The sequence below is a fragment of the Adiantum capillus-veneris genome, chromosome 18, assembly GCF_014529385.1.
Source record: "Adiantum capillus-veneris isolate H3 chromosome 18, ASM1452938v2, whole genome shotgun sequence".
In the NCBI taxonomy this organism is placed as follows: domain Eukaryota; kingdom Viridiplantae; phylum Streptophyta; class Polypodiopsida; order Polypodiales; family Pteridaceae; genus Adiantum; species Adiantum capillus-veneris.
The window spans coordinates 4,584,967-4,609,873 of NC_140948.1; the positions used below are offsets into that span (position 1 = coordinate 4,584,967).

General features: G+C 44.5%; 2 protein-coding genes across 4 annotated transcripts in view; both read left to right on the top strand.

The window, feature by feature from the left end:
- The window catches only part of LOC147435164 (ferrochelatase-2, chloroplastic-like), a 48,884-nt gene extending 24,637 nt beyond the window's left edge, over window positions 1–24,247 (top strand). For 2 of the 3 annotated variants that reach the window (XM_086488270.1, XM_086488272.1), the window contains exons 5-11: window positions 21,259–21,360; window positions 21,907–22,010; window positions 22,107–22,233; window positions 22,866–23,018; window positions 23,099–23,199; window positions 23,361–23,562; window positions 23,647–24,247. In XM_086488270.1, coding sequence (XP_086344396.1) covers window positions 21,259–21,360; window positions 21,907–22,010; window positions 22,107–22,233; window positions 22,866–23,018; window positions 23,099–23,199; window positions 23,361–23,562; window positions 23,647–23,871 — 1,014 coding nt within the window. In that variant the 3' untranslated portion in view covers window positions 23,872–24,247. The remainder of the gene's footprint in view (window positions 1–21,258; window positions 21,361–21,906; window positions 22,011–22,106; window positions 22,234–22,865; window positions 23,019–23,098; window positions 23,200–23,360; window positions 23,563–23,646) is intronic. The other variant, XM_086488273.1, reaches the window with a different exon arrangement.
- On the top strand, window positions 17,977–21,229 carry LOC147435165 (uncharacterized). Its single transcript, XM_086488787.1, has 4 exons — window positions 17,977–18,632; window positions 18,788–19,133; window positions 19,235–19,396; window positions 19,507–21,229. Exons 1-4 carry the CDS (start codon window positions 17,977–17,979, stop codon window positions 19,927–19,929), a joined length of 1,587 nt encoding a protein of 528 aa, XP_086344913.1. The 3' UTR covers window positions 19,930–21,229.
- Window positions 24,248–24,907: the final 660 nt, after the last annotated feature.

Consider the following 24,907-nt stretch of genomic DNA (forward strand, 5'->3'; position numbering starts at 1 on the left):
GGACCTGCACTGAATCTAATGAATGAAAGTACAAACTTTGCCGCTTTTGGGGCAAAGTGAAAGATCAGGAAGCTCTTTTGAAGGAGCCAAGGCCAACTTCTTTTCACTTGGAATTGGCGGCTCGATTTGGAAATTACGCCCAACAGACTGACGCCACAGGCGGAGGTAGTTCGACTGGCACCCTGATGGGATGTTGCCATTACACCGAGCATTGGCAAACTTTGTTTGCAATGACAGGGGTGTTCAGGGCACGCGAGTGACGTTCTACTTGGGATCCCTTGGTACCACAAGAACTACGCCGTGGTTGACTACGGGCCGAGAGAGCGACTTTATTAAATGAAGGGCTTAGAGATTGTACTTGATGAACTTCAGTTTCTTACTCATTCTTTTGGGAGAGAACTGAACGCTGGATAAAGGTTGAATATGTTTTGATCTGATCAAAAGAACGCCAAGATTTTTCTCCACACTCATGCCAATTGCTTTTCAGACGGCATGAAGATCAAACCATTGATCTGATACTTGGAAGCACGCAACCGAATCGGCCACCTTATCGCGTGAGCCGAGTACAGAATGAAAAGATTATGAACCCAATGAAAGACCTCTTGGAAAAGGGTCTTGTCCAGCCTAGTACTTCACCATATTGCTCTCCAGTGTTGTTGGTTTTGAAGAAAGACGGATCTTGGAGAATGTGCATCGATTATAGCACTCTCAACGAAATCACTATCAAGAACAGATTTCCGATTCCTAGGCTCGTTGATATACTCGACAGGTTACAGGGATCCTCGTGCTTTAGCAGGATTGACTTGAAGAGTGGATATCTTCAGATCAGGATAGCGCCAGGAGATGTATACAAGACAACTATTCGGACGACTTTAGGGTTATTTGAGTTTTTGGTGATGCCTTTTGGCTTAACCAATGCTCCTGCGACATTTAACCGGATGATGGACAAGATTTTTTGAAAGTACAGGCTATTTGTTGGCACTTTCTTTGACGACATCATTGTTTTCTCCAAGAATGAGGCAGAACACAGAGATCATCTGCTTCAAGTCTTTCAGGCATTACGAGATCACACGTTAGTGATTAATGCAAAGAAAAGTGAATTTTCCTACCAGAGACACTTTTTGGGACACATTGTGTCAGCAGCAGGAGTGCAAATGGACCCGGCCAAGAGAGAGACTATCCGTGATTGGCCCGATTTGAGGAATGTCCATGAAGTTAGAAGCTTCTTGGGACTGTGTTTAGGGGCTTCGAGATACATCGTAGGAGCTTCGAGGATATGGTCGATCGGTATGCCACAGATATAGATTTTGCAGATATTTTTCACACGGATATGGGATGGGGAGACAATAGCTGGATACTCCCTTCGGGAAGGCTACTTGATGAAAAAGACTATGTTGTGCGTTACACAGCCGTTGAGGGAAAAGGTTATGACTGAATGCCATTGTCCACCTTTTACGGGTCACCGCGGCATTGCTACCACCATGAAAGGGGTAGAGAGATATTTCTTTTGGCGGAGACTCAAGAAGGATGTGGAAGAGTTTGTGCGCAGTTGCTTGGTATGCCAGAAGGTCAAGTTTGACAGGCATAAGGCACAGGGATTGTTACAGCCTTTACCCATACCCACTCGCCCCTGGGAAAATATTGAAATGGATTTCATTTTTTTGATCTCCCGAGAACACAGAATGATCACGATGATTTTCCGATTACATGGCACGTCTAGATGATTGCTCCGACAGAGACCCTGTCACGAGGACGTGGCAGTTATTAACCATGTCACAGAGATGTGGCAACTGCTAACCTTGGTTGTTGGTTTCTTTCCAATGGGGTTTATTTTATTTGTTTAAGACCCTCTTCTTGAAGTAGCAAACGGTCGGACATTGTATGGCCAATGTGAACGGTAGATTCACCCGCAGACGGGAAGTGGTCGGCACTGGAATTCGTATGGTAAGAGGATGTCTAGGCTCAGAGCAAGATCATATAGGTCCCCCCGTCGCACTTAGCAAGTTGGTGGATACTAGGAAGTGAACTCAATTAAGGCGTAAAGTCAAGGTGGGACTTCCAACAAAAAGTATCCGACAGTTGGGCCACATTGCATTTTTGGATGCGGTCCCAATGAGGATAGATGGTCAGAAGACCAGTGGGAGCCCAACGGAAGCATCTCCTAAAATTTAGGGAACTGCTATTTTGGGCCACGAAATGTGTTCGCGTCATTACCTTCGGTATGACTAGGGGAACACTTTACAACTCTGCCGCGAAGTCAACTGACGCACCAGTTGAGATATTTTTAGCAGGGAAAGCCCAAACTCGGAAACTGGGCGACGTGTCAGCTTGTGAGCGATTCTGCCACTCTGGGAGGCAAAAACGAGCTGCATATCAACAAAGGGGGCGCCATTTTCAGCCACAGGCGGATTGCAACAGGTACAGAAGCTATGGAATGCTTACCTTGCCCTCTATGCACAGTATGGTGACGGGAGTGATGCCCCGCACGCTACATACTGCTCTCTTTCTCCCCTACGTGCAGTTATGTGATGCCCCACAAGAGGGCTACTCATTTGATTGATGTACAGTTGTGTGGGTTCATGCTTTTGTGTTGAGGCAAGAGCCTCCTTGAGCAGGAACAAGGGTAGCTAATTGCTGCTCCAAAGCAGGCACTGGTGAGGGTCATAACCTCACCGTATAGGTGCAAAATCAGCGTTGTGTATGCGCTGTAATTTGACTGTTTTTCAGCCATACGGACGCCAGGATCATTGGGAATCGTGCCCCACTGGCAAAGGACAGTTAGGGGACTGTTTGGGGCTGAAAACAGGGCAAAAACCAGTAAATACAGCGTGCTGAATTTACTGTTTTTGGATAGGAATCAGAGGGTATACGACAGTGCAAGCGAGTTCCAGCAGGGGAATTGGTTTCGCGCAAGTTTTGGGGTTGTTATGCTGCCGAAATTTGGCCAAATCAAATGGTATCTAGGTGGATACACGTGAAGGATTCCCAAGACCTTACCTTGTAATTTACCCTCCTAAAGAATAAAGAAATACCGAAAGGGGCGCCAATTTTGGGGCCTACAGGTTGTCGGTGTCTGCTCGGAGCATTCTAGCTTCCGAGCCGTGTGTGAGTTGAAGTGTTAACTCCCGTCGCAGGTTCTCTTTGCAAAGTGCTCTGTGTGTGTGTATAAAGTAAAGAATTTCGGGTGAAAGCCAACGCCTACCGCCCTACGGGCCGGTTTCATGGTTCCATTGCCGGGATATCAATCACTTTTTCCTCAAAGAGTGAGCCTGGATTGTTCAGGGTAAAGACACACAGTGCAAGAACGCGGGGATTACACTATGGCCGACAAGGGGAAGGGAATTATGGAAGAGGGTTCCTCTCCACAAGACAGGCAAGAGATTCCTATGGTTTTTGAGATTGGCGAGAGCTCACGGCCACGTCAGTCTGTACCTCTTGTCAACATGAATGTCCCTCCAGTAGTACAGGGCTTTATGACAGGGCAACTTGAGGATGATGCGTTTAAGACTCAGTTAGTTGCCGCGGTGAATGTCTTTTCGCAGCTGGTGCAGAATCCGAGGTTTATGGAATTCTTACAAGCGCCACCAGTGCAACAGCAAAATAGACAACCTACGCCGCGTACGGAGCTTGTTGAAGCTCAAGCCAAGGTACTTCATGAGGCGCAGGAGGAAAGGGAACACTCGCATGTTGCGGAGTCGGGGGCTCCAAAGCAGGTTCCTCCCGTGCTTGAACAGGTGGCTAGAACGCCTATTCCACAGGTTATGCCAGTTCAGCCCGCCACCTTTCAGAGCCAGCATGCTGTTTTGAATGGATAGGGAGCTGGATACCAGGCTATGCACTCAGTTTTTCCACCACCCACGGTACATCCTGGGTATTTCGGGGGTGGATCAATGTTCCAAAGTATGGCTGGTTATGCGTCTGGAAGTCAGCCGTACATGCCAGGAACAGTGTTCGGGGGTATGCAAGGCATCATACCAAACCCCATGTATGGTACTATCGGCATGCAGCAAGGTTTCCACGGCAACCAGGGCCAGTTTGGGGTGCCACAGGGTCATTTTGGCATGGCTGGTTTTTCTGGACAGCAGCCAGATATCGCACCTCTGACGCAAAATGTGAATGGCCAACACGTGCCGATCATGCCTAGTACAGTGCCCATGTTGCAGACCATCCCGTATGACAACTTGGGGGCACTAGAGAAGCCGAAGGCTTACAAAGAAGGTGGTGCAGCGGTAAAGTTCAGTACCTTCAGTGGTTTCGAGGATAAGACAAAGGCACTTTCCTCCAGCAGTTTGATACAGCTTATGCGGGAGGGAATTTTACAGAGGCCTCGAAGGTCAAGAAAGCTGCCACTTTCTTAAAGGACAATGCGCTTACATGGTGGACGACATTGTTAATGCAAGGACAGGCACCCGCCACTTGGGTTTACTTCAAGCAAATGTTTGCATCTGCTTGGCTATCAAATGAATTTGAAGCCGATGTCCTGACAGATTGGCACCAGCTTACAGCAGCTTCGTGCAAGAGCTTGCTGGAGTACAATAGGAGGTTTTGTAAAGCATTACTCTCAGTGACCTCCTACAGATTTGTGCCACTGACAGAGCAGATAGAGAAGTATTGTTGTGGGTTGCCTAAAGGGCTTCGCGATTACTGTACAAAGAATAGAGTGGCTACCCTTACTCAGCTTATGGAAGTTGCGAACACTGGTCTTGCCCTGTTGAAAGGAGAGGACAGTGGATTTCCGAGCAGTGATAAAGGAGGGCAGCAAAAGAAAAATTCAGCGAAGAAGCCCTTTGTGAAGACGGCTCCTGATGCGTCACAGGGGTCTGAACAGGCCACCAAAGACAAGGATTCAGCTGGGACTTCTGGAGCGCAGGCAAAGAAACAGAAAAGGAAGCCTTTTGTGCGCAAGTCGCTCGAGGAAAAGAAGGTCCTAATGGCTGAGAACAAATGCTTTATATGCGAGCAGCTTGGTCACTTTTCTATCAATTGTCCACAAAGGAAAAGGCCAGTTGACTCAGAGGATAAAGAAGACCAGAAAGGCAAGAAGCCAAAACCCACGGCAGGTTTAGTGCCAGACATGGTGGGTGACAGGCTCAGCACAGATGCCAGTGAGTTATGCAGGGCATGGGGTAAAGTTAGGGATCAGACGGCACTCATCTTCTTTGATCCAGGTGCCAAAGCCAACTTTATCTCACCAGAGTTAGCTATGAAGCTCGGCATCAAAGCTGAAGAGATGGGGTACACCGCAGAGGCAGGGTTGGCATGTCCTGGCCACTCAGAGTGTGTTACTCCCATCATTGGAAAACTGCGTCTGCATATTCAGTCGTATGTGGACACTGAAGAGTTTTACATCATGCCGCTGGAAGGTTGCGACGCCTTGTTGGGGATCCCGTGGATGTTCCGAGTGCATGGAGTCTTGGATGCCTACAACAAAAAGATCATTGTACAGCATAGGGGCAAAACTCACATCTTGGATGTAAAGCTTAAAGGAGAGTCAGTCCCTATTGTATCTGCTTCTGCTATCACTTCTGTAATAAAGAATCATCTTTCTGTGTACTTGATTTTTGCACGTGATGTCTCAGATAGTGATCAGTCAAATTTATCTGTGTTAGATAAAGAAAGGTCAGCATTTTTGCAAAAGTTTAGTGACTGTTTTTCTGATTCATTACCGTCGCAATTGCCGCCAGAGAGACCTGAGGACCATCGGATAGATTTGGTGCCAGGGTGTAGCCCACCAAATAGACCTCCCTACAGGGTTAGTGCGGCGCAGCAGAAAGAGATTATGGGCCAGGTTGAGGAGTTATTAGAGAAGGGGCTGATTCAGCCTAGTTCTTCACCCTTTTGCTCCCCAGTGCTCCTAGTGCAGAAGAAGGATGGCTCATGGCGCATGTGTATTGATTACCGTGCGTTGAATAAGAATACCATCAAGAATAGGTTTCCTATTCCTCGCATTGATGATATTCTCGATCGTTTAGAGGGTGCTGCAATTTTCAGCAGGATAGACCTGAAGAGTGGGTACCATCAGATTCGTATAAGCCCAGAGGATGTGCACAAGACTGCGTTTAGAACGACATTTGGTCTTTATGAGTTTCTAGTGATGCCGTTTGGGCTAACAAATGCTCCAGCCACGTTCAACAGAATGATGGACCGGATGTTCCGCTCGCATCAACAGTTTGTTGGAACATTCTTCGATGACATGATTGTGTATTCGAAGAATGAAGAGGAGCATAGGCGTCACTTGACCATTGTGTTCGAAGAGCTGCGCAGTCACAGGTTGCTTGTCAATCCTAAGAAAAGTGAATTCTTCCTTGAAGAGATCCACTTTCTGGGCCACATAGTCTCAAAGGATGGTGTAAGAATGGATCCCGCAAAGGTCGAAGCTATCAAGACATGGCCAGACTTGAAGACTGTGCACGATGTCAGAAGCTTCTTGGGATTGTGTTCCTACTATAGAAGGTTTATCAGAAATTTTGCAGAGATAGCATCGCCTCTTCACGCATCGCAAAAGAAAGAGGTCACTTTCAGATGGACCCAAAAAGAGATTTCAGCTTTTAGTCTCTTAAAGGAAAAGTTGACTTCAGATCCAGTTATTGTTTTGCCAGATCTCAGGAAGTCATTTGTGGTCCAGTGTGACGCGTGTGGCAGTAGCATCGGAGCAGTGCTAATGCAAGATGGACGGGTAGTAGCATATGAAAGCCGAATTTTGCAAGGGCCAGAGAGGACTATGCAAGTCTATGAGAAAGAACTCTTGGCCGTTATTCATGCGCTTTCTAGCTGGAAGCACTACCTCTTAGGTGCTGATTTTGTTGTCCAAACAGATCATCAGACCTTGCGATACTTCTTGACACAGTCAAAGTTATCCGAAAAGCATATGCGATGGGCAAACATTCTTTCCATGTTCCACTTCCAGATTATGCATGTGGAAGGCAAGAAGAATGTTGTGGCTGATGCGTTATCAAGAAAGCCACAAATTTCAGCTGTGTCAATTCCTTATCATCATGAGTTAGATGACATGAAGGAAGAGTATACTGCTGATGAAGATTTTGCAAGGATCTTTGAACAGTTACAAGAGGGGCAACATCACGAGCACTACCTCCTCAGAGATGGTTTTATGATGATGCATGGCAGACTTTGTGTCACTAGGCCACTGCGACATAAGGTCATGGAAGAGAGTCATGTCCCACCGTATGCAGGGCATCGTGGCATTGATGCAATAGTTAAAGCGGTACAGACGTTCTTCTATTGGCCTACCTTGAGGAGAGATGTGGATGCCTTTGTGCGAGCATGCATAGTTTGCCAAAAGGTCAAGTTTGACAGGCAAAAAGTACCAGGGTTGTTACAACCACTGCCGATTCCGGATAAGCCATGGGAAAGCATTGCTATGGACTTTATCTTTGATCTTCCAAGGACACCAACAGGGAATGATGGTATATGGACCATTATCTGCAGGTTCAGCAAGCAGGCCCATTTTATCCCTGTTAGGAAGAAGATAAAATCTGATCAGATGGCACGCTTGTTCATGTACAATGTGTTTAAGTATCATGGTATGCCACAATCGATTATCAGTGATCGTGATCCTCGCATGACCAGTTTGTTCCGGAGAGGATTGTTTGAGAACATGGGTACTACGCTCAAGTTCTCGTCTTCGTTTCATCCACAAACTGATGGACAGTCAGAAGAGGCCAATTCTACTGTCTTAGATCTGCTGAAATGCTATGTGTCAGATAATAAGGGCAAGTGGGAACAGTATTTGCCTATGCTTGAGTATGCGTACAATAATACAGTGCATTCGTCTACTGGCAAAGCACCTTTTGAAATTGTTGAAGGCGGCAAAAAGGTTCCTCCCATTTTGCATACAAAGGACAAGATCTTTGAGGCAGATCGATATGTCGAGAACTTGGATGAGATGTATAAGAAGATTAAAGTTGCCTTGGAGAAGACACAGGCAAAACAGAAAAAGGCTGCTGATCGTCACCGTCGTGAATTGCTACTATCACCTGGTGATTGGGTTCTTTTAAGGTTCGAAAAGGCAAGGTTAAAGAAGATGAAGGGTAAGGAACGGCTGTTTCCTAAGCTCAGCATGCGTTACTATGGGCCTTTTCAAGTGCTTGACAAGATCAGCGATGTGGCTTACAGGCTGAAATTGCCTGATGCGTGGAAGATTCATAATGCGTTTCACGTGAGTCCTATAAGACCCTTCGTGGGTGATGTGCCAGAAGATATGCCAGTTGAGGATCAGCCAGAAGTTGAGGAACTTGATGAGATCCTGGTACCTGAGCAAGTTTTGGCACATAAGGACAGAAAAGTTAAAGGACAAGTTGCAAGACGCTATTTGGTGAAGTTCAAGAACTATCCGCCTATGGATGCAAAGTGGATGGAAGAGCATGAACTGTCAGAGTCACCAAATGTATTGCAGCTTTACCTTGAAGCCTTTGGGTTACAGCCTACTTATGCCCCAACCCAACGTGTGCAAAGGAGGGGTAATGATAGAGCTAGTACATCAAATGTACATATGAATTCAGTGCCATAGATGGAAATGGCAAAAGTATGAAGGCCTCATTAAGTCATTTGTATCTATGTATGTTACGACCTTTCTTGCGGATACATGCGATGATAAAAGAGTGTTAATAGCACAAGATCATCAGTGGCGTGTATTTATGGTATGCAATCGAGGACGTTTGCGATTTCAAGAGGGGGGTATGTCACGAGGACGTGGCAGTTATTAACCATGTCACAGAGATGTGGCAACTGCTAACCTTGGTTGTTGGTTTCTTTCCAATGGGGTTTATTTTATTTGTTTAAGACCCTCTTCTTGAAGTAGCAAACGGTCGGACATTGTATGGCCAATGTGAACGGTAGATTCACCCGCAGACGGGAAGTGGTCGGCACTGGAATTCGTATGGTAAGAGGATGTCTAGGCTCAGAGCAAGATCATATAGGTCCCCCCGTCGCACTTAGCAAGTTGGTGGATACTAGGAAGTGAACTCAATTAAGGCGTAAAGTCAAGGTGGGACTTCCAACAAAAAGTATCCGACAGTTGGGCCACATTGCATTTTTGGATGCGGTCCCAATGAGGATAGATGGTCAGAAGACCAGTGGGAGCCCAACGGAAGCATCTCCTAAAATTTAGGGAACTGCTATTTTGGGCCACGAAATGTGTTCGCGTCATTACCTTCGGTATGACTAGGGGAACACTTTACAACTCTGCCGCGAAGTCAACTGACGCACCAGTTGAGATATTTTTAGCAGGGAAAGCCCAAACTCGGAAACTGGGCGACGTGTCAGCTTGTGAGCGATTCTGCCACTCTGGGAGGCAAAAAACGAGCTGCATATCAACAAAGGGGGCGCCATTTTCAGCCACAGGCGGATTGCAACAGGTACAGAAGCTATGGAATGCTTACCTTGCCCTCTATGCACAGTATGGTGACGGGAGTGATGCCCCGCACGCTACATACTGCTCTCTTTCTCCCCTACGTGCAGTTATGTGATGCCCCCCCCACAAGAGGGCTACTCATTTGACTGATGTACAGTTGTGTGGGTTCATGCTTTTGTGCTGAGGCAAGAGCCTCCTTGAGCAGGAACAGGGGTAGCTAATTGCTGCTCCAAAGCAGGCACTGGTGAGGGTCATAACCTCACCGTATAGGTGCAAAATCAGCGCTGTGTATGCGCTGTAATTTGACTGTTTTTCAGCCATACGGACGCCAGGATCATTGGGAATCGTGCCCCACTGGCAAAGGACAGTTAGGGGACTGTTTGGGGCTGAAAACAGGGCAAAAACCAGTAAATACAGCGTGCTGAATTTACTGTTTTTGGATAGGAATCAGAGGGTATACGACAGTGCAAGCGAGTTCCAGCAGGGGAATTGGTTTCGTGCAAGTTTTGGGGCTGTTATGCTGCCGAAATTTGGCCAAATCAAATGGTATCTAGGTGGATACACGTGAAGGATTCCCAGGACCTTACCTTGTAATTTACCCTCCTAAAGAATAAAGAAATACCGAAAGGGGCGCCAATTTTGGGGCCTACAGGTTGTCGGCGTCTGCTCGGAGCATTCTAGCTTCCGAGCCGTGTGTGAGTTGAAGTGTTAACTCCCGTCGCAGGTTCTCTTTGCAAAGTGCTCTGTGTGTGTGTATAAAGTAAAGAATTTCGGATGAAAGCCAACGCCTACCGCCCTACGGGCCGGTTTCAGACCCCACATTTATGAGTTTGTTTTGGAAGGCAATTTGGGAGAACATTGGCACGCAGTTGCAGTTCTTGTCATCGTTCCACTTGCAGACTGACGGGCAACTTGAGATTGCCAATTCAGTGATTTTAGATTTATTGAAGTCTTGTATCTCGGATCAGAGGACTCAATGGGAAAAGAACTTACCTTTGGTGGAATTTGCCTACAATAACACGATACACTCTCCGACGAGGAAGACGCCATGTGAGATTGTTGAAAGTGCTGCGAAGGTTCCATCCTTCCTAAGCACGAAAGATTAGATATTTGAAGCGGATGAATATTCGCGAGATTTGGATACGGCTTTTGCCAAGGTTCGCGAGACTTTGCAGAGTCTCAAGAATGACAGAAAAAGGGAGCGGATCGCCATCGTCGCGACTTGAAATTGAAGGAGGATGATTGGGTGCTCTTACTTTTGAGAAGGCACGCCTAAGAAAGAAAAAGGGAAAGGAGAGGCTTTTTCCAAAGCTTAGTAAGCGATACTACGGACCTTTCCAGATCACTGACAAGATAAATGATGTCTCCTTCCGATTGAAACCGCTAGATACTTGGAGGATTCATAATGCATTGTATGTGAGTCTCTTGAAACCTGTTAAGGGTGATGTGCCTGATGATGGGGAGCCTGATGAGCAACCCGAAGTAAAAGAAAACGAGGAGATCCTTGTTCCTGAACAGATTTTGGCACATAATGATACGAAGAAAGGTAAAGTCCGAAGGTGGTTCTTGGTTTAGCTCAAGAACTTTCCTGCATTTGATGCGAAGTGGATGGAGGAGGAGGACCTAGCAGATACTCCTCGGCTTGTGAAACTTTACCTTGATGTTTTGGTTTAGCATAGTCTACTCCAAACGGAACCCTGAAATTCAGCTTGGCCAAAGATCTGGTGCAGTGGGATGCACAAGAGGGGAGTTACTCCGCTCCTTTGTCAACAGATGCCTCGATTTTGATACTAAAGTCACTGATGTCTCTTTGAGCTTCAGGGATACTGAGAGCTGACAGTATTCTGCTGGATGACTTTATGAAATGGAATTCCTGATAATGATATTGATTTGTTCTTGACTTCTTGTGAGTGTACGAACTGATAGACGAAATGACTGCAACATTTTGGTCTGATTGATCTCGAATAGACATGGTTGCAATAGGGGTTAGTCAATCGGACATCGATGAGGTCCCGATTGGACCTAGATGTGATTGCTAGCTACATTGCCGATAAATCATGGTCTAAGATCCGAATGAATGTTGAATGTCATGTGATGTCCTGTGATGTCTAGTGATGTCCTGTGATGTCGTGTGATGTGACTGTCGATTTTGTACATGTGCTAGATGTGTGCTCCTAGTACGTAGGTACTAACAGTCAGTGTCTGCTAAGACGGTTTATGGCTTTTGTCGGTTTTGCAGGCGTAATCACGGTCGATTACAATGCTTCAAAGAGGGGGGTATGCTTTCAAGAGGGGGGTATGTCACAAAGTGATGACGTGGCGGACAACAGAAACCCTAATTTCTGCCAAAAACCCTAAAATTCCTGCAAACCCTAATATCTGTCAGAAACCCTAATTTTCGGAATACGCGGAGGCTAAAAAAAAATAAAAAAATTAATTTTTTTTAAAAAAAAATGATGAGCGACGCGAATTTTCTTTTTTTTTTTTAATAAAAAAAAAAGAGAAAAGACTCACTAAGAAAGAGAGAGAACTGATGCTTTTTATTTTAAAAGCTTTTGGGGCTCTGCTTTTGGGCATCCCTTGTATCTTTAAATAAGTGGTGAGGGCTTCACTTCTCAGAGCATCTGGACGCAGAGTCTGAGAGTCAAACCCTAACCACTCTCTTGTACTTCGATGATTGATTAATACGAAAAGAAATACCGAAAGGGGCGCCAGTCTTTGGGGCCAATATCTCTAGGCACGGAACTCCGCCGGGCCAGTGCAAATCTATTGTGATCTGTGAATTGTTTTGAAGTGGTTATTTGGTGCTGTCGCGGTTGATTCTTGACTTGGAGTGTCCAAGTCTGTTACAAAGAGCATGGATCACTGCCAAAAGCTCTTTCTCATAAATCTGTGCTGTCGATTCTTGCCTTGAAAACAATCGGCTTTCATAGGCAATGACATGGCCTTGTTGCATTAAGACCGCTCCCAGACTTCGACCACAAGCATCACAATATACACTTTTGTAAATCCGGCAAAGTCAACATTGGTCCAGTAGTCAGTTTTTCGTTAAGTGTCTGAAAGGGAGTCACCTCCGCCGGTCCCTACGAGAAAGGGACTTCTTTCTGTGTCAATATGTGCAAAGAAGAAGCTACATCTGCAAAATTTCAAATGAACCGTCGGTAGTAAGAACACAAGCCCAAGAAGCTTCTAACTTCATGAAGATTCTTCAAATCTGGCCAATCACGTATAGTCTCAATCTTGGTCGGGTCCATCTGTACTCCTGCAAAAAAAATTCACTCTTTTTGGCATTGATAACTAACTTGTGATCATGCAATGCCTGAAAGACCTGTAGCAGATGGTGACGATGTTCTGCTTCATCCTTGGAGAAGACTACAATGCCATCAAAGAAAGTGCCGACAAAAAAATCGATACGCTCGAAAAATCCTATCGATCATTCGGTTGAAAGTCACTGGAGCATTGGTAAGGCCAAAAGGCATCACCAAAAATTCATATAAACCGAAGCGTCCGAAAGGCTGTCTTGTAGACATCCCTCCGAGCGATTTTGATCTGATGATATCTGCTTTTCAAATCAATCCTGCTGAAACAAGAGGATCCCTGAAGTCGGTCAAGAATATCATCGATCCTTGGAATCAAAACTCTGTTTTTGATAGTGATTTTATTGAGAGCTCTGTAATCAATGTACATTCTCCAAGATTGGTTTTTCTTTAATACCAACAACACCGGAGAGCAGGAGGGTGAAGTACTCGGCTGGATAAGACCTTTTTCTAGAAGGTCTTTCACTTGGTTCATGATCTCTTCATTCTGGACCTGGCTAACACAGTAAGATGGCCTGTTCGGTGGTGTGCTTCCAGGAATCAGATCAATAGTGTGATCCTCAGGACGAGATGGGGGCAACTCGCTTGGCAGGTCCTCAGAGAAACAATCAGCATGTGTGTGGAGAAAATCTTGGCGTTCTTTGTCAAGCTCAGACATGTTCGTTCTGTGTTCATCATTTAACCCTTTCAAGTAGAGAGACTAGATTTCATTAATTTGGAAATGGCCGAAGGCGATACAATAGGAACGAAGTCGCCCTTCAGTTTGGCATCAAGTACAATTTTTCGGCCCTTATCATTCGTCAAGGTTGCTTTCTTTGCCCGATAGTCGACCACGGTGTTGTTCTTATGGTACCAAGGGACTCCTAGGAGGATATCACACCCTTCCAAAGGCATGATGTAGAAGTCCTCGGGCCCTAAATACCCCTGACAATGCAACTGAAGTTTGCCAATGACAGATGTAATGGCTATGTCCCATCCGGGCGCCACTAGAACTGCCTCTACTGGTGGTTCCATCATGTCGGGTGTAATCTTGAGCCGTGCCGCCAATTCAGGTGAAATGAAGTTGGTCTTGGCTCCTCCATCGACGAAAATCAGGACTTCTTGATCTTTCACTTTGCCCCAAGCTCGGCAAAGTTCTGTACTTTCATCTATCAGGCTTAAGTCAGTACCCATGCAATCTGGTACCAATCCTGCTTTCATCTTGCCTTTTCTGCCACGTTCCTCTGCTGCTCTCGAACTCTCTGGCCTGTCTTCAATCTGTCCTTGCGGTGCCTTATTGGGGCACTTTGCTAAGATGTGCCCTTGTTCCCCGCAACCAAAACACTTCCCCTGTGTGATATAGTTAGCCTTTCTCGAAGAGTCAGTCGGGGTCGTGTATCCTTCTTTTCTTGGGAACTCTTTTTCTTTCTACTTTCATTGTTGGAGGTCTGTCTGGTTCTCTGAGTCAAGATCTCATCAGTGGGGTAAGTCAAATTCTCCGAATGTATCGAGAAACCCCGTTTCGCATGACCCATTAGTTCTTGGATAGAATTTGACTTTTGTTCAAGGCTGTAGTCTCGGATCTCTGTAGGGAGTCCGCAACAAAACCGCTCAATCTGTTCCTTAAATGTGACCTTCTTAAATGAAGAGGTTGGTAGAAAAAAGTCTCAAAACCTCTCACAATAAGCGTCCAAAGAATCTCCCTTGGTCATCCGAAGTTGGTTCGAAGCAGTTCGTATATCCTGTTCTTACTCTGGTATCAGCCAAGAAGAAATAAAGAGCCTTTTGAATTTCAACCACTTGACTATAGCTTCTTTCCTCATAAGGAGGGTGGACCACCATATTCGAGCATTTCCTTTGAGAAAAGATGCAGCCTTCCTAATCTTGGAGTGCTCTGAGTAATGCCCTTCGGAGAAGGCTATGTCAAACTGCTGGATGAAGGCCAAAGCCCTCGGAGCATCTCGGAATCCAGAAAAGGATTCAAATTTTATCGATTGTCCACCTTCTTTAAATTCTTTTACTTTCTTGCTCTGGTCTTCGAGGAAATCATATTGGTTGGCTCTATAGAAGTGCTTCTTTGCATAAAACATATGGTCATCGGAGACCGAACTGTCAGAGGATGACTCCTCTGTAGGGCTGTCAGAAACTGGGCAGAATCTGGGTTTGCCTTTTTCTTGCCCTTTCCGAAGCTTTGCTTTTTGCTTCGCTTTTTACCCTTTCTATCCTCCTCGCTCAAGTCCGAAGAGCTAGAAGAATTGTCAGAAGAAGTGGGTAGTTTTTCAAATCATGCACGCTTCTTCGGCTTTCTTGCAGATGCAAAAGAAGATTGACGGCCCAAATAACCAGGGTAGTCAGTCTTCTTCTTGCGTTTTTTCAATTGCTTTTTGGATTGATTTTTCGTGTCCAAAAGTTGACTGATCTGAGTGTGAACCACCTCTTGAAGTTCTTGTTATGTAAACATCCTCGGAGAAGGAGGTTTCTTGATTGCCAGTTTGATTGGTGGTTTGGTGGCTTTCTGCCACTGAGTGTGCACTTCAACCATGGATTGTTGAGACAAAAATTTTGCAAACTGCGGGTCTTTCGCAAATTTAATCATTTGCTTTGTGCACTCGTCAACCTGTTGTCGACGTTCAATCTCTTGAAGTTCGTACTGAGTAGGCCGAGGTGGCTCGTACTCTACCTCTATTAAGTCGTTTCAATATCTTCTGCATGACCTCCTCCTATATCAGCAGATGTAGAAGAAGTCGAATGATTCTTTTGAATCCATAAGTGTTGCGAAATAAAGGATCGGATTTCCCGGTAGAAGAGAAATCGGTCGTGCTCTGATACCACTGTAACAAATTGGACACCCCTAGTCAAGATTCTGCTGCGACGCAGTAGAGATTCACTTCAAATTAACTGACAGAACAAAAGAGAGACGACAAGGCCCAGCCTAGTTCCGTGCCAAGAGGTATTGGCCCCAAAGGATGGCGCCCCTTTCGATATTTATTTTTATATTAATGTGTGTGAAAGTACAACCGAGCCCGCAGGTGCTTACTCTCGGTCTCTGCATTCAGATGCTCTGAGAAGTGAGCCCCTAAGGCGTTCTTTTAAACAGTTTACAAGGGATGTTAAAAGCAGAGCCCCAAAAGCTTCTCAAACTCAAAAGCAGCAATCTCCAAAATCTGGCAACGCAAAACGCGGAGCGTCCATACTGTTGTCTGTAAATCGCGGCGATCCGACGGCCTGCCACGTCGGCTAACGTAAATTGCGGTGATCCGTACAACCAGCCTATCAGCGCTTTTCTTTTATTTTTTTATTGTTCCCGGAGTCCCCTCGTCCCTTGGCCATAAGTTGGGACAACTTATTAGGGTTTGTGTCCGGGTGGCTCTGCCACGTCACCAGTTTGTGACACAGCACGTGCTGACTAAGAGTTTAATTTTGGCCTTCCGAAGGTCCTCTCATGGAATTGGGGCTACAAATGACTTTATATGTTGAAACCAAGAAACTACAAATTTTTTCGGTTCCCTAACTCAATTAAATCTCATTGCTTGAACTCTATCTTGAATTTCTTTTTGTGCAAAAACTCTTAAAAATCTCGAGTCCTCCACAAAAACTTTGAAACCAAGGTTTTAGATGTCCCAATTGTGTCCGTACCACGTACTTTAGTTGATCTACATGGATATTTTGAAGTTATTTGAGGTTTTGAATGCTTATGTCTCAACAATTAAAATGTTTTCTCATGCGCAGTTTTGAATATGTGAAATGATTATGTCTCAAGAATCAAAATATCAATGTTTGCTCATGCGCAGTTTTGAATATGTGAAATGATCCAATAATTGTTGCTTACCAAAGCACTTTTTCTTGCCACCTTGACTCCTCAATGGAGAGGGTAAACAACGTATCACTTTCTAAAAACTCACAAATACATCAAAGACATTTTTTTTTCTATACAATGATATGTTTGAAATGGCCATCTCAAACACGTAGAACTTTACATTATTTGATATACTCTCAAGTAATGTTTTTTGCACATGAACAAGGTTGATATAAACGTACGTACGGATCCGATCCGTACCGTACGGCCGTACTGTACGGATCCGTACGCGTACGGATCGATCTGTACGTGAGTATTTTTTTTTTCCTGGTTTTCGGGAATTCGCTTGCCGACGAGTGTATTTTTTTAGGGCGCCTATATGATGGGCCTGGCCATTTGATGTTTGGCTAATATTAAAGTCCCAAAGATTACAGATTACAGAGAGCGAAAAACACATGATTCCAGAGAGCGAAAAACAGAGGGCAGAAACGCAGAGCAACGCAGGATCAAGTTGCACACGCAGAGGTAAAGACTGAGCAACCCTCTCTCTCTCATTCCTCTCACGCTCTCTCCCCCCTATTCTCTCTCTCCTCCGCGTCACGCGAGACCTTCATGCTTATTTTCTTCATATGTATTGCGCACGTTGCAATTTGCAGACAGAAATCATAGGAGCCAACATGCCTAAGCCATGCAAACCCGTATTGGAAGGAGCACACCAATGTCATCCGCATCATCAACACGCCAGGGCAAGCTGGGACTGGTACGCGACATGGCAATCAAGTATTTGTAACTTTCAGCTCACCATACCATTTCTCGCCAGGTTACACTTGACAAGCATGGCACAACCAATAACTGTGGAGGGTGCAAGAAGTACCAAGACATTAAGGATAAGTTATTGCTGAATGTTTTCGAGGAATGTCACTGGCAGCGGAAAAGGTGAAATTGTAGTCAGATCAGACACAGGATGCACTCCATGATGCTCTTGTGGGAGACTTGGGGTGTTCCTCTTCACAGGTTCAGGATGGACACCGCTCTCTGGCAGTAGAAAGAGGGCTCGTACCATGCTTGTCGATGTGGAGGGATGAAATGAAAAAAGAGATGCAGCACAGGCAGAGTCAGACTACCTTGCCTTCTCGATTGGCCTTCTTTCTGGGTAAAGGAGCGCCAGAAAGTGGCTGAAATGGAGATTGCTCGCACTCACTCCTCATTGAGTGCAACACTCCTTTCAATTTTTTCACTTGAGACTGAGTTGGAAGAGATGGTCAGAGCCAAGCCCAGGTTGGACACACAGAATCTTGGTCGAGATCAGGAATACAGTAAGAAGTCGGACTAACTAAGCTTTGATGAACAGAAAGCATTGATAGATAAGGCATAGGTACCAGTGAAGCAGGTTGGGGAACGTTTGAGGGTAGCACCATCATTTTCAGATGGCTGGATTGACATTCAGTAGGGCGACACATCATTAATATTCTTGTGTCGTTCTTGCCTTGCACATACTTCTTGCGTGCGTATTGATGCAAGGAAAGGCTGGAGAGCGGATTACAGGTGAGTTTATCTATAAGCACATCCGGCAGGCTATACTTGAGGTTGGCCTAGAGAATGTGGTGCAGGTTGTTACTGACAATGCCTCCAATTGCAAGGCTATGGGTGAGATGATTGAGGCCGAGTTTAACAACATTGTCTGGACTCCATGTGCAGCTCATTGTCTTGACTTGTTGATGGAGGACATGGGGAAGTTAACATGGGTGTCGCCTATTGTTTCTGATGCCACAAAAATGACTACGTTTTTCGGCAAAAAGCACCAAGCATTGGCTATCTTTAGGAGTCACAATACACTTGACATGGTGCGGCCCTCAAAGACCAGATTTGCATATATGTATCTTGTGTTGCAGAGACTCTATGCATTGAGGGATCCACTTCTACAGGCAGTAGTGGACCCGAAGTGGAGAGATATGTGTCACGCGCAGGAGGAGTCCACTAGATACATACAGCGGCGGGTGCTTGATGAGTCCTTCTGGATGGAGGTGCAGGGTTTGATCGCAGCATTGCAACCAGTTTATGTGTTGCTACGCGTCACAGACATGGAGGGCTCCACCATGGGCCTAGTCTATCATCTCTTCCATGAGATGAAGACACACATCAGAGGCTGTAGATCATTGGCGCTGGATCGGTATGTACTTTCTACTATGTACATTGTACTTGTTTCCGTAATGATTAATGATTAATCTATATAGTGTAATACTATAATGTATTGCACCTTGTTGATTCCATAGTGTCAAGACTCAAAATTTAGCCTATTAACTAATGTTCATTGTTGAGTTACAGCCGAGAAGAGATCTTGGCTATTGTAGATAAGCGATGGACATTTATGAGTAGGCCCATTCATGCGATGGCTGCATTGCTTCATCCTTTCTACAAGAAGCCAGAACTCTTTAATGAGAGGAGTCTGCTAAAAGGCAAGGATGAGTACATTGGTAAAATGTTCGAGGAAGATGATCAGCTGGACATTAATGCAGAGATTGCTAGCTATGAGAATAATTTAGGGCCATCATTTAATAGAGCTGTGGTGTTGAGGCCAGAGGCAACGAAATTCTCTCTTACATGGTGGCAGAGTTATGGAAGACAAGGTCTTCCGAAGCTCACTCGTATCGCTTTACGTCTCCTCTCACAGGTAAAGTTTTCTATCGTTACATTTTGCGTACATGGTTCATTGTCCATTGTCTATGACCGTGTCCATTGTAATTTGTCACCATTGACACATGTCACATGCAGGATTGCTCTGCTGGTGCATGCGAGCGCAATTGGAGCGCTTATTCGCTTATTCACACGAAGATCCGCAATCGACTGAGCACTGCACAACTAGAGAGATTGGTCTATTGCCGAGCAAATATGAAGCTTGTGCGAGATTACCACGCTTTGGGGACACCCAAGCAGGTTTGAAAGTTGAAACTTTGGGCTAGTATAACGCGTTTGTATACGCGAATATTCGTAATTACTACTTTCTACGTTGTTAATAATACGAATTGTATTTTGTTATTTAACAGGCAGATCCATCAAAATTTTACTTGGTATCGGAGGAGAGTGTAGAGGAGATTGAGCAGCATCAGCAGCAGCTTGTGAGGAACGAGCAGGAGGAGATTATTCGCATGCTACACAGAGAGCTGGAGAGTGTGGATCGACGTGTGACGAGGTCACGTGCACGAGTTCTCAGTCTTCCGTTAGTCGGGCGAGATGCAGATCCAGAGATTGTACGACGAGAGACCATTCGTCGAGGAAAGCTTCCTGTCCGTACTCCTCGGAGACGGGCAAATGAGGCTGTTTCTCTCATTCAGCCTACGGAGGATGATGATCCAGGACAGCAGAGTATGATGGCAGAGCCAGAGTATGATGAAGAGGGCAACGTCTTGACAGATGGGGACTTGCTCTCTTCAGCAGAGTCATCATCCTCATCTGATGAGGAGTTTTGAGATTCAGAGAGTAGAGTCCTGAGTCTAGATTCCAGACAGTTTGTTATTGCTTAGTCTTTGTTACTTTTGAGTCTTGACATCAGACATTTGTTACTTGTATGCTCTAGTATGAGCCTTTTTTGGTTGACACAGTTTTGTATGTGGACCATGATCCATCTTTTCTCGCAGTATGCCATATGGTACAATGTGCTTTTAGTATTGCCGCTTGCGGCTCAATGCTCGGATTTATAATTTGTGTCAAGTATGATGTATCTGATGTGTGTTTTGAAATTAGTACATGCAAAGTGGTTTTTTTTGGTTCTTGAATGTTTGAGGTCTCTTAAATGTAGAAAAGTGTTGAATGTCCTATTTTTTACCAATGGTACGTATTTTTACGTACATAAAAATTTTTCCTGTACGGAACAACGTACAGTACGTACATATACAGAACGTACAGTACGTACACATCAACCTTGCACATGAAACTTGCAATTATCTATAGCACAAGTGTGGAAAAGTCATGTAAAATTTTCTACGAGGTCTCTTCATTTTTTCTTTAGTTTATAAAGTCAATTTTTTCATTTTATCAGTCGCAGTCTTACGGGGGTCCACCAGATGAGTATAGTTCTTGATCATGATAGCTTCTAAGATGCAAGGTTATATTTTTAACAGACCCTTTAGCTAACAGACCCTCTAGCTAACAGACCCTCTAGCTAAAATATTTTAGCATATCAAGAGAGTTTTCTTAAATACATTGTGTGATGCACGTAGCATTTAATCTAAATTTGCTAAAAAAAGAACAGTAAAAGTGTCGTGTTTTGGTACCAAACTAGTGTTAATTAAGCACACTGCGTGGGCCCACCATAACGTGTGACTACTCATTGGTGGCTGTCCTAAAATGCACTATTTTAGCCATCTTAGTTATAAAGAGGAAACTATGAACTTCTAGACAAGGGATACGGTTCTTTTTTGAGTTGTGACATTGCTGTTCTGCGTGGTAATACCAAGTCCTCATTGGCAATGTTCAATTCGTCAGCTCAACCACACCATTGTGCCATGTCGTTGTTGCTGGTTTTGCCACATCAGTGGCGAGGTCATGTCTTCATCCTGTGACGGAGTGTCCCATACCTCGTATTTTCACATGTTCATGAAAGTGCATGCTAATGTGATTTAGGTATACTGTGCCTCACACTATCGTGAAGGGGGTTTCAGGTCGTATTTTTTACGTTGTGTGCATTACTATCATTAGATTTGTGGAGATTTGACAGATAGCTACTGTCTGCTTTGAGATTAAGGGCATACTGTTTGTGTTTAGTCTTGTGGTTTTATATATTAATGCGCTTTATGCAGGCCAATGCATTGAGGACGGCTTTGGAAGAAAAGAACATGCCAGCAAAGGTTTATGTTGGTATGAGGTATTGGCATCCTTTTACCGAAGAAGCGATTCGGAAGGTACTGTGCTTTTGCTGTTCACAGCTCTCTCTAATGTTGTTCACATGGTTACCAATGAGTATATACTATTTCTTCTTAAGATTGTGTAGATGTCTCCCATGTGCTACTCGATGAGATCTTGTTGGTTTACTCGAATCTTTAATCTCTATGCCCTATCGTGACCCCTCTTAACCATCCACTCACCCTTCATGGCCAGACTAGGGGAAGTATGAGCTTTTGACATCCAAACTCCAAGAACTATGTCTCTTGAAACTGCAGCGTTATCTAGCTTTCCACCTAAGCCTCAGTCACTGTCGAAATAAAGTTTTACTCACTTTTTAATCAATGCAACTGCTATTTTTTCCCCTTTGGTAGCCTTTGTTGTAGTCGGGGAGGGGCCTTTGCAGGTTTTGATCTGCAAGAATCTCCAGCTCTTTCCCTGCTTGCTCTCTTTTCTCCAAAATCTTTCATTAAACCTCAGGAAAATTGCAAGGCATAGCTGTTTGTTGTTTTCATGGAACAAAAACAGGCAAGCTTGGCTTATAATGCTATATCTAAATTTTCCAGATAAAAAAAGATCGAATTTCAAAGCTTGTGGTCTTACCCCTTTATCCCCAGTTTTCTATTTCAACAAGCGGTTCAAGTCTTAGACTTTTGGAAGAGATTTTCAGGTGATTTTACTTTTAGATCTTGAAAGTAGGTTTTAAAATTTTTGTTGGTATGCCTGAATCTGTTCTCTTAAGCATGCCCTTCTTAATTATACCCAGGGAGGATGAATATCTTGTGAACATGCATCATACTGTTATACCATCTTGGTATCAAAGAGAAGGATATGTGAAGTCTATGGCTACCTTAATACAATCAGAGCTAGAGACTTTCCAAAAACCTCGAGAGGTATGTTAATGTTTGCATGCCAATGGGTTTACGCCACTGATTTCACATCGGATTTTTAATCACGCCATTCTGTTACTCTTATTTTAAGCTTTCTTTTTGCTTGAGAAGGAAGGTAGCAGCCCTTATCTATGTGATGATAGTATAAAGTAGTGCTATAGTGTGAATGCTTCTCCTTTGTTTTGCTCCGCCGGTTTTACATTGAATGTTTGATTATTCTTATGTTATTTGCGTTTCAAGCTTTCAAGAAGTTTGCAGAACTTATATCTTTGATGACAGTGTAGTGTCCATAGTTCTCCTAGTTTAGATGGAATTCAGTTTGCATAATTCTCCAAATACCTGCAGTGTCCATGATTCTCCTAGCACATAATTACTAGATTTAGGTGTGATTAAGAGATGTGGCAAGGGGCATTTATTACATACTATGAGAATCATTTCTTCCTTGGACATGATGATGTGTCATTAGCTTACGCTATAGTGAAGGAGGCAGGGGCCTTCACGAACTCATACGTTTTGCTTATGGAATTAAAGTTGAAGATGCTTCTTGACGTCTTGAATAGACATAGCTATTTGTGGTGTTGTTAACTCTAAATGAAGCATTAGAATCGAGCATTTTGTTTTCTTTGTTCAACCAGGTCATGATTTTCTTCTCAGCCCATGGTGTACCACGGGCGTATGTTGAGGAGGCCGGTGATCCTTACAAGGATGAGATGGAACATTGTGTACGGTTGATAATGACTGAGCTTAGGCTAAGGGGGATACCGAATGATCACACCCTCGCCTATCAAGTAGGGCACATATATTTTTTATCAAGCTCCAAATTGTGCTCTGGGGTCTTTTATGCAGAGTGTTTTTTGGATTGTTACAGAGTAGAGTTGGACCAGTAGAGTGGCTGAAGCCTTACACTGATGACACCATAAGAGAACTGGGAAGAAGAGGTGTCAAAAATCTGCTAGCTGTTCCCATCAGGTTCGGTGTTTGTGTCAACAGCAGCTCACCTTCTCAGTCTGTCTGTCTTGCTTTTGAATACTGAGTTTGTTTGTGCTATCATCCATGCTTTGGAGGATAGGCTTAGTTGTATGAGTGTTGTATAAAGGTTCATGAAGAAGTCACTTTTGACCGTTTTGCAGCTTTGTCAGTGAGCACATTGAGACATTAGAAGAAATTGATGTTGAATACCGTGAGCTTGCGTTGGAATCTGGAATAAGAAATTGGGGCCGTGTACCTGCATTGGGGTGCGAAGAAACTTTCATAAGAGACCTGGCAGATGCGGTGATTGAAGCTTTACCATATGTAGGAGCGATGGCTGTTTCTAACCTCGAAGCACGACAGGTATGCTTGCTGGCCTTGAAAAGGTGGAGAGGGTTTGCATGATGGTGGTTAAATGGTCTGTTCTTATTGCTGTTGCCCCCACAGTCTTTGATACCCTTGGGTAGTGTGGGAGAGCTGCTAGCCACATACGACACTCAGCGAAGAGAGTTACCACCTCCCGTTCCTGTCTGGGAATGGGGTTGGACAAAGAGTGCAGAGACTTGGAATGGCAGAGCAGCGATGCTGGCTGTCCTCGCGTTGTTGTTGCTGGAGGTCAGCACTGGACAGGGGATTCTTCACCAGATGGGCATTCTGCCTCTTTTTCACTAAATTGGGCTCAGGTATTTGCTGTCAATCTCTTGTATCAATCTATTGAAGGGAAACTGCTCACTGCGAGCAAAGCTTGAGCAGATCAAACAGCTCTAGTATATTCACAGGAAATGTGTATAAAAGTATTTGTAATACCCTGTGAGGGTCTACAAGGCAGGGATTTTTGTAACGTGGATCATCTAGCTCGATAACACATTTCCTGAAGCCGTATACGAGTGACACCCATTTGTATATCCAGCACAGATTTTGGCGAGGTACTAATCATGATGGTGCTGTAATAATATTGAGAGAATTGTATAGGATTCTAGCTATCGTCTTCCAAAGGACACTGATTAAATGAAATTTGTAAGCATGCTGCTGCAGCAGCTTCGCTGTTTTCTGGTGTACTTCCACAAGAGTCGGGAATGTCTGCTCTACTGCTTCAACAGGCTGAGTTTTTTAAGAAGCTTGCTACGTTCTTTGCATTCTCTTGTTGTTTCTCTTGAGATGTGAGCATCTTGGAACTGAAAAGTTCAAATTGTTTTTAAAGGCAGAAACACAAGCCTGATAATGAATTGTGAGTTCGAAGGTCATTTCTGTGTTGCAATAAAATAGAGTGAAGGCTGCTGAGAAAAAGCACGATGAAGGAGTGTTGGGAGTGTGGAAGAGAGCTTTCAGTGAAGGCTGCTTAGAAAAAGCACGATGGAGGAGTGGAGTGTGTAAGAGAGTTTTCGGCGCATACAGATATTTGCCTGGCCCTTTCAATCTACAGTATACCTACTCAGGTAACAAAGAAAACTCCTTATGGTGAGCTCATGGCAGGTTGTCTCACGATAGTTTTCTAAGAGAAGAATCTTCTGGATTTGCTCTACAGATGTGTTGACAAATCCAAAGGTTTTACTATGCAGGAGCTGCTGTAATTTCTTCATCCACTGGTTGAAAAAGAGCAAGAGTTTCGCTATGCAAGAGAGACCTTGCTTTGGGTACTTGTTCAGCTTGCGTGGCCATTCCACTTTATACATCTGCAACCTCAGAGGAGGGTGGAACGTGGAATTTG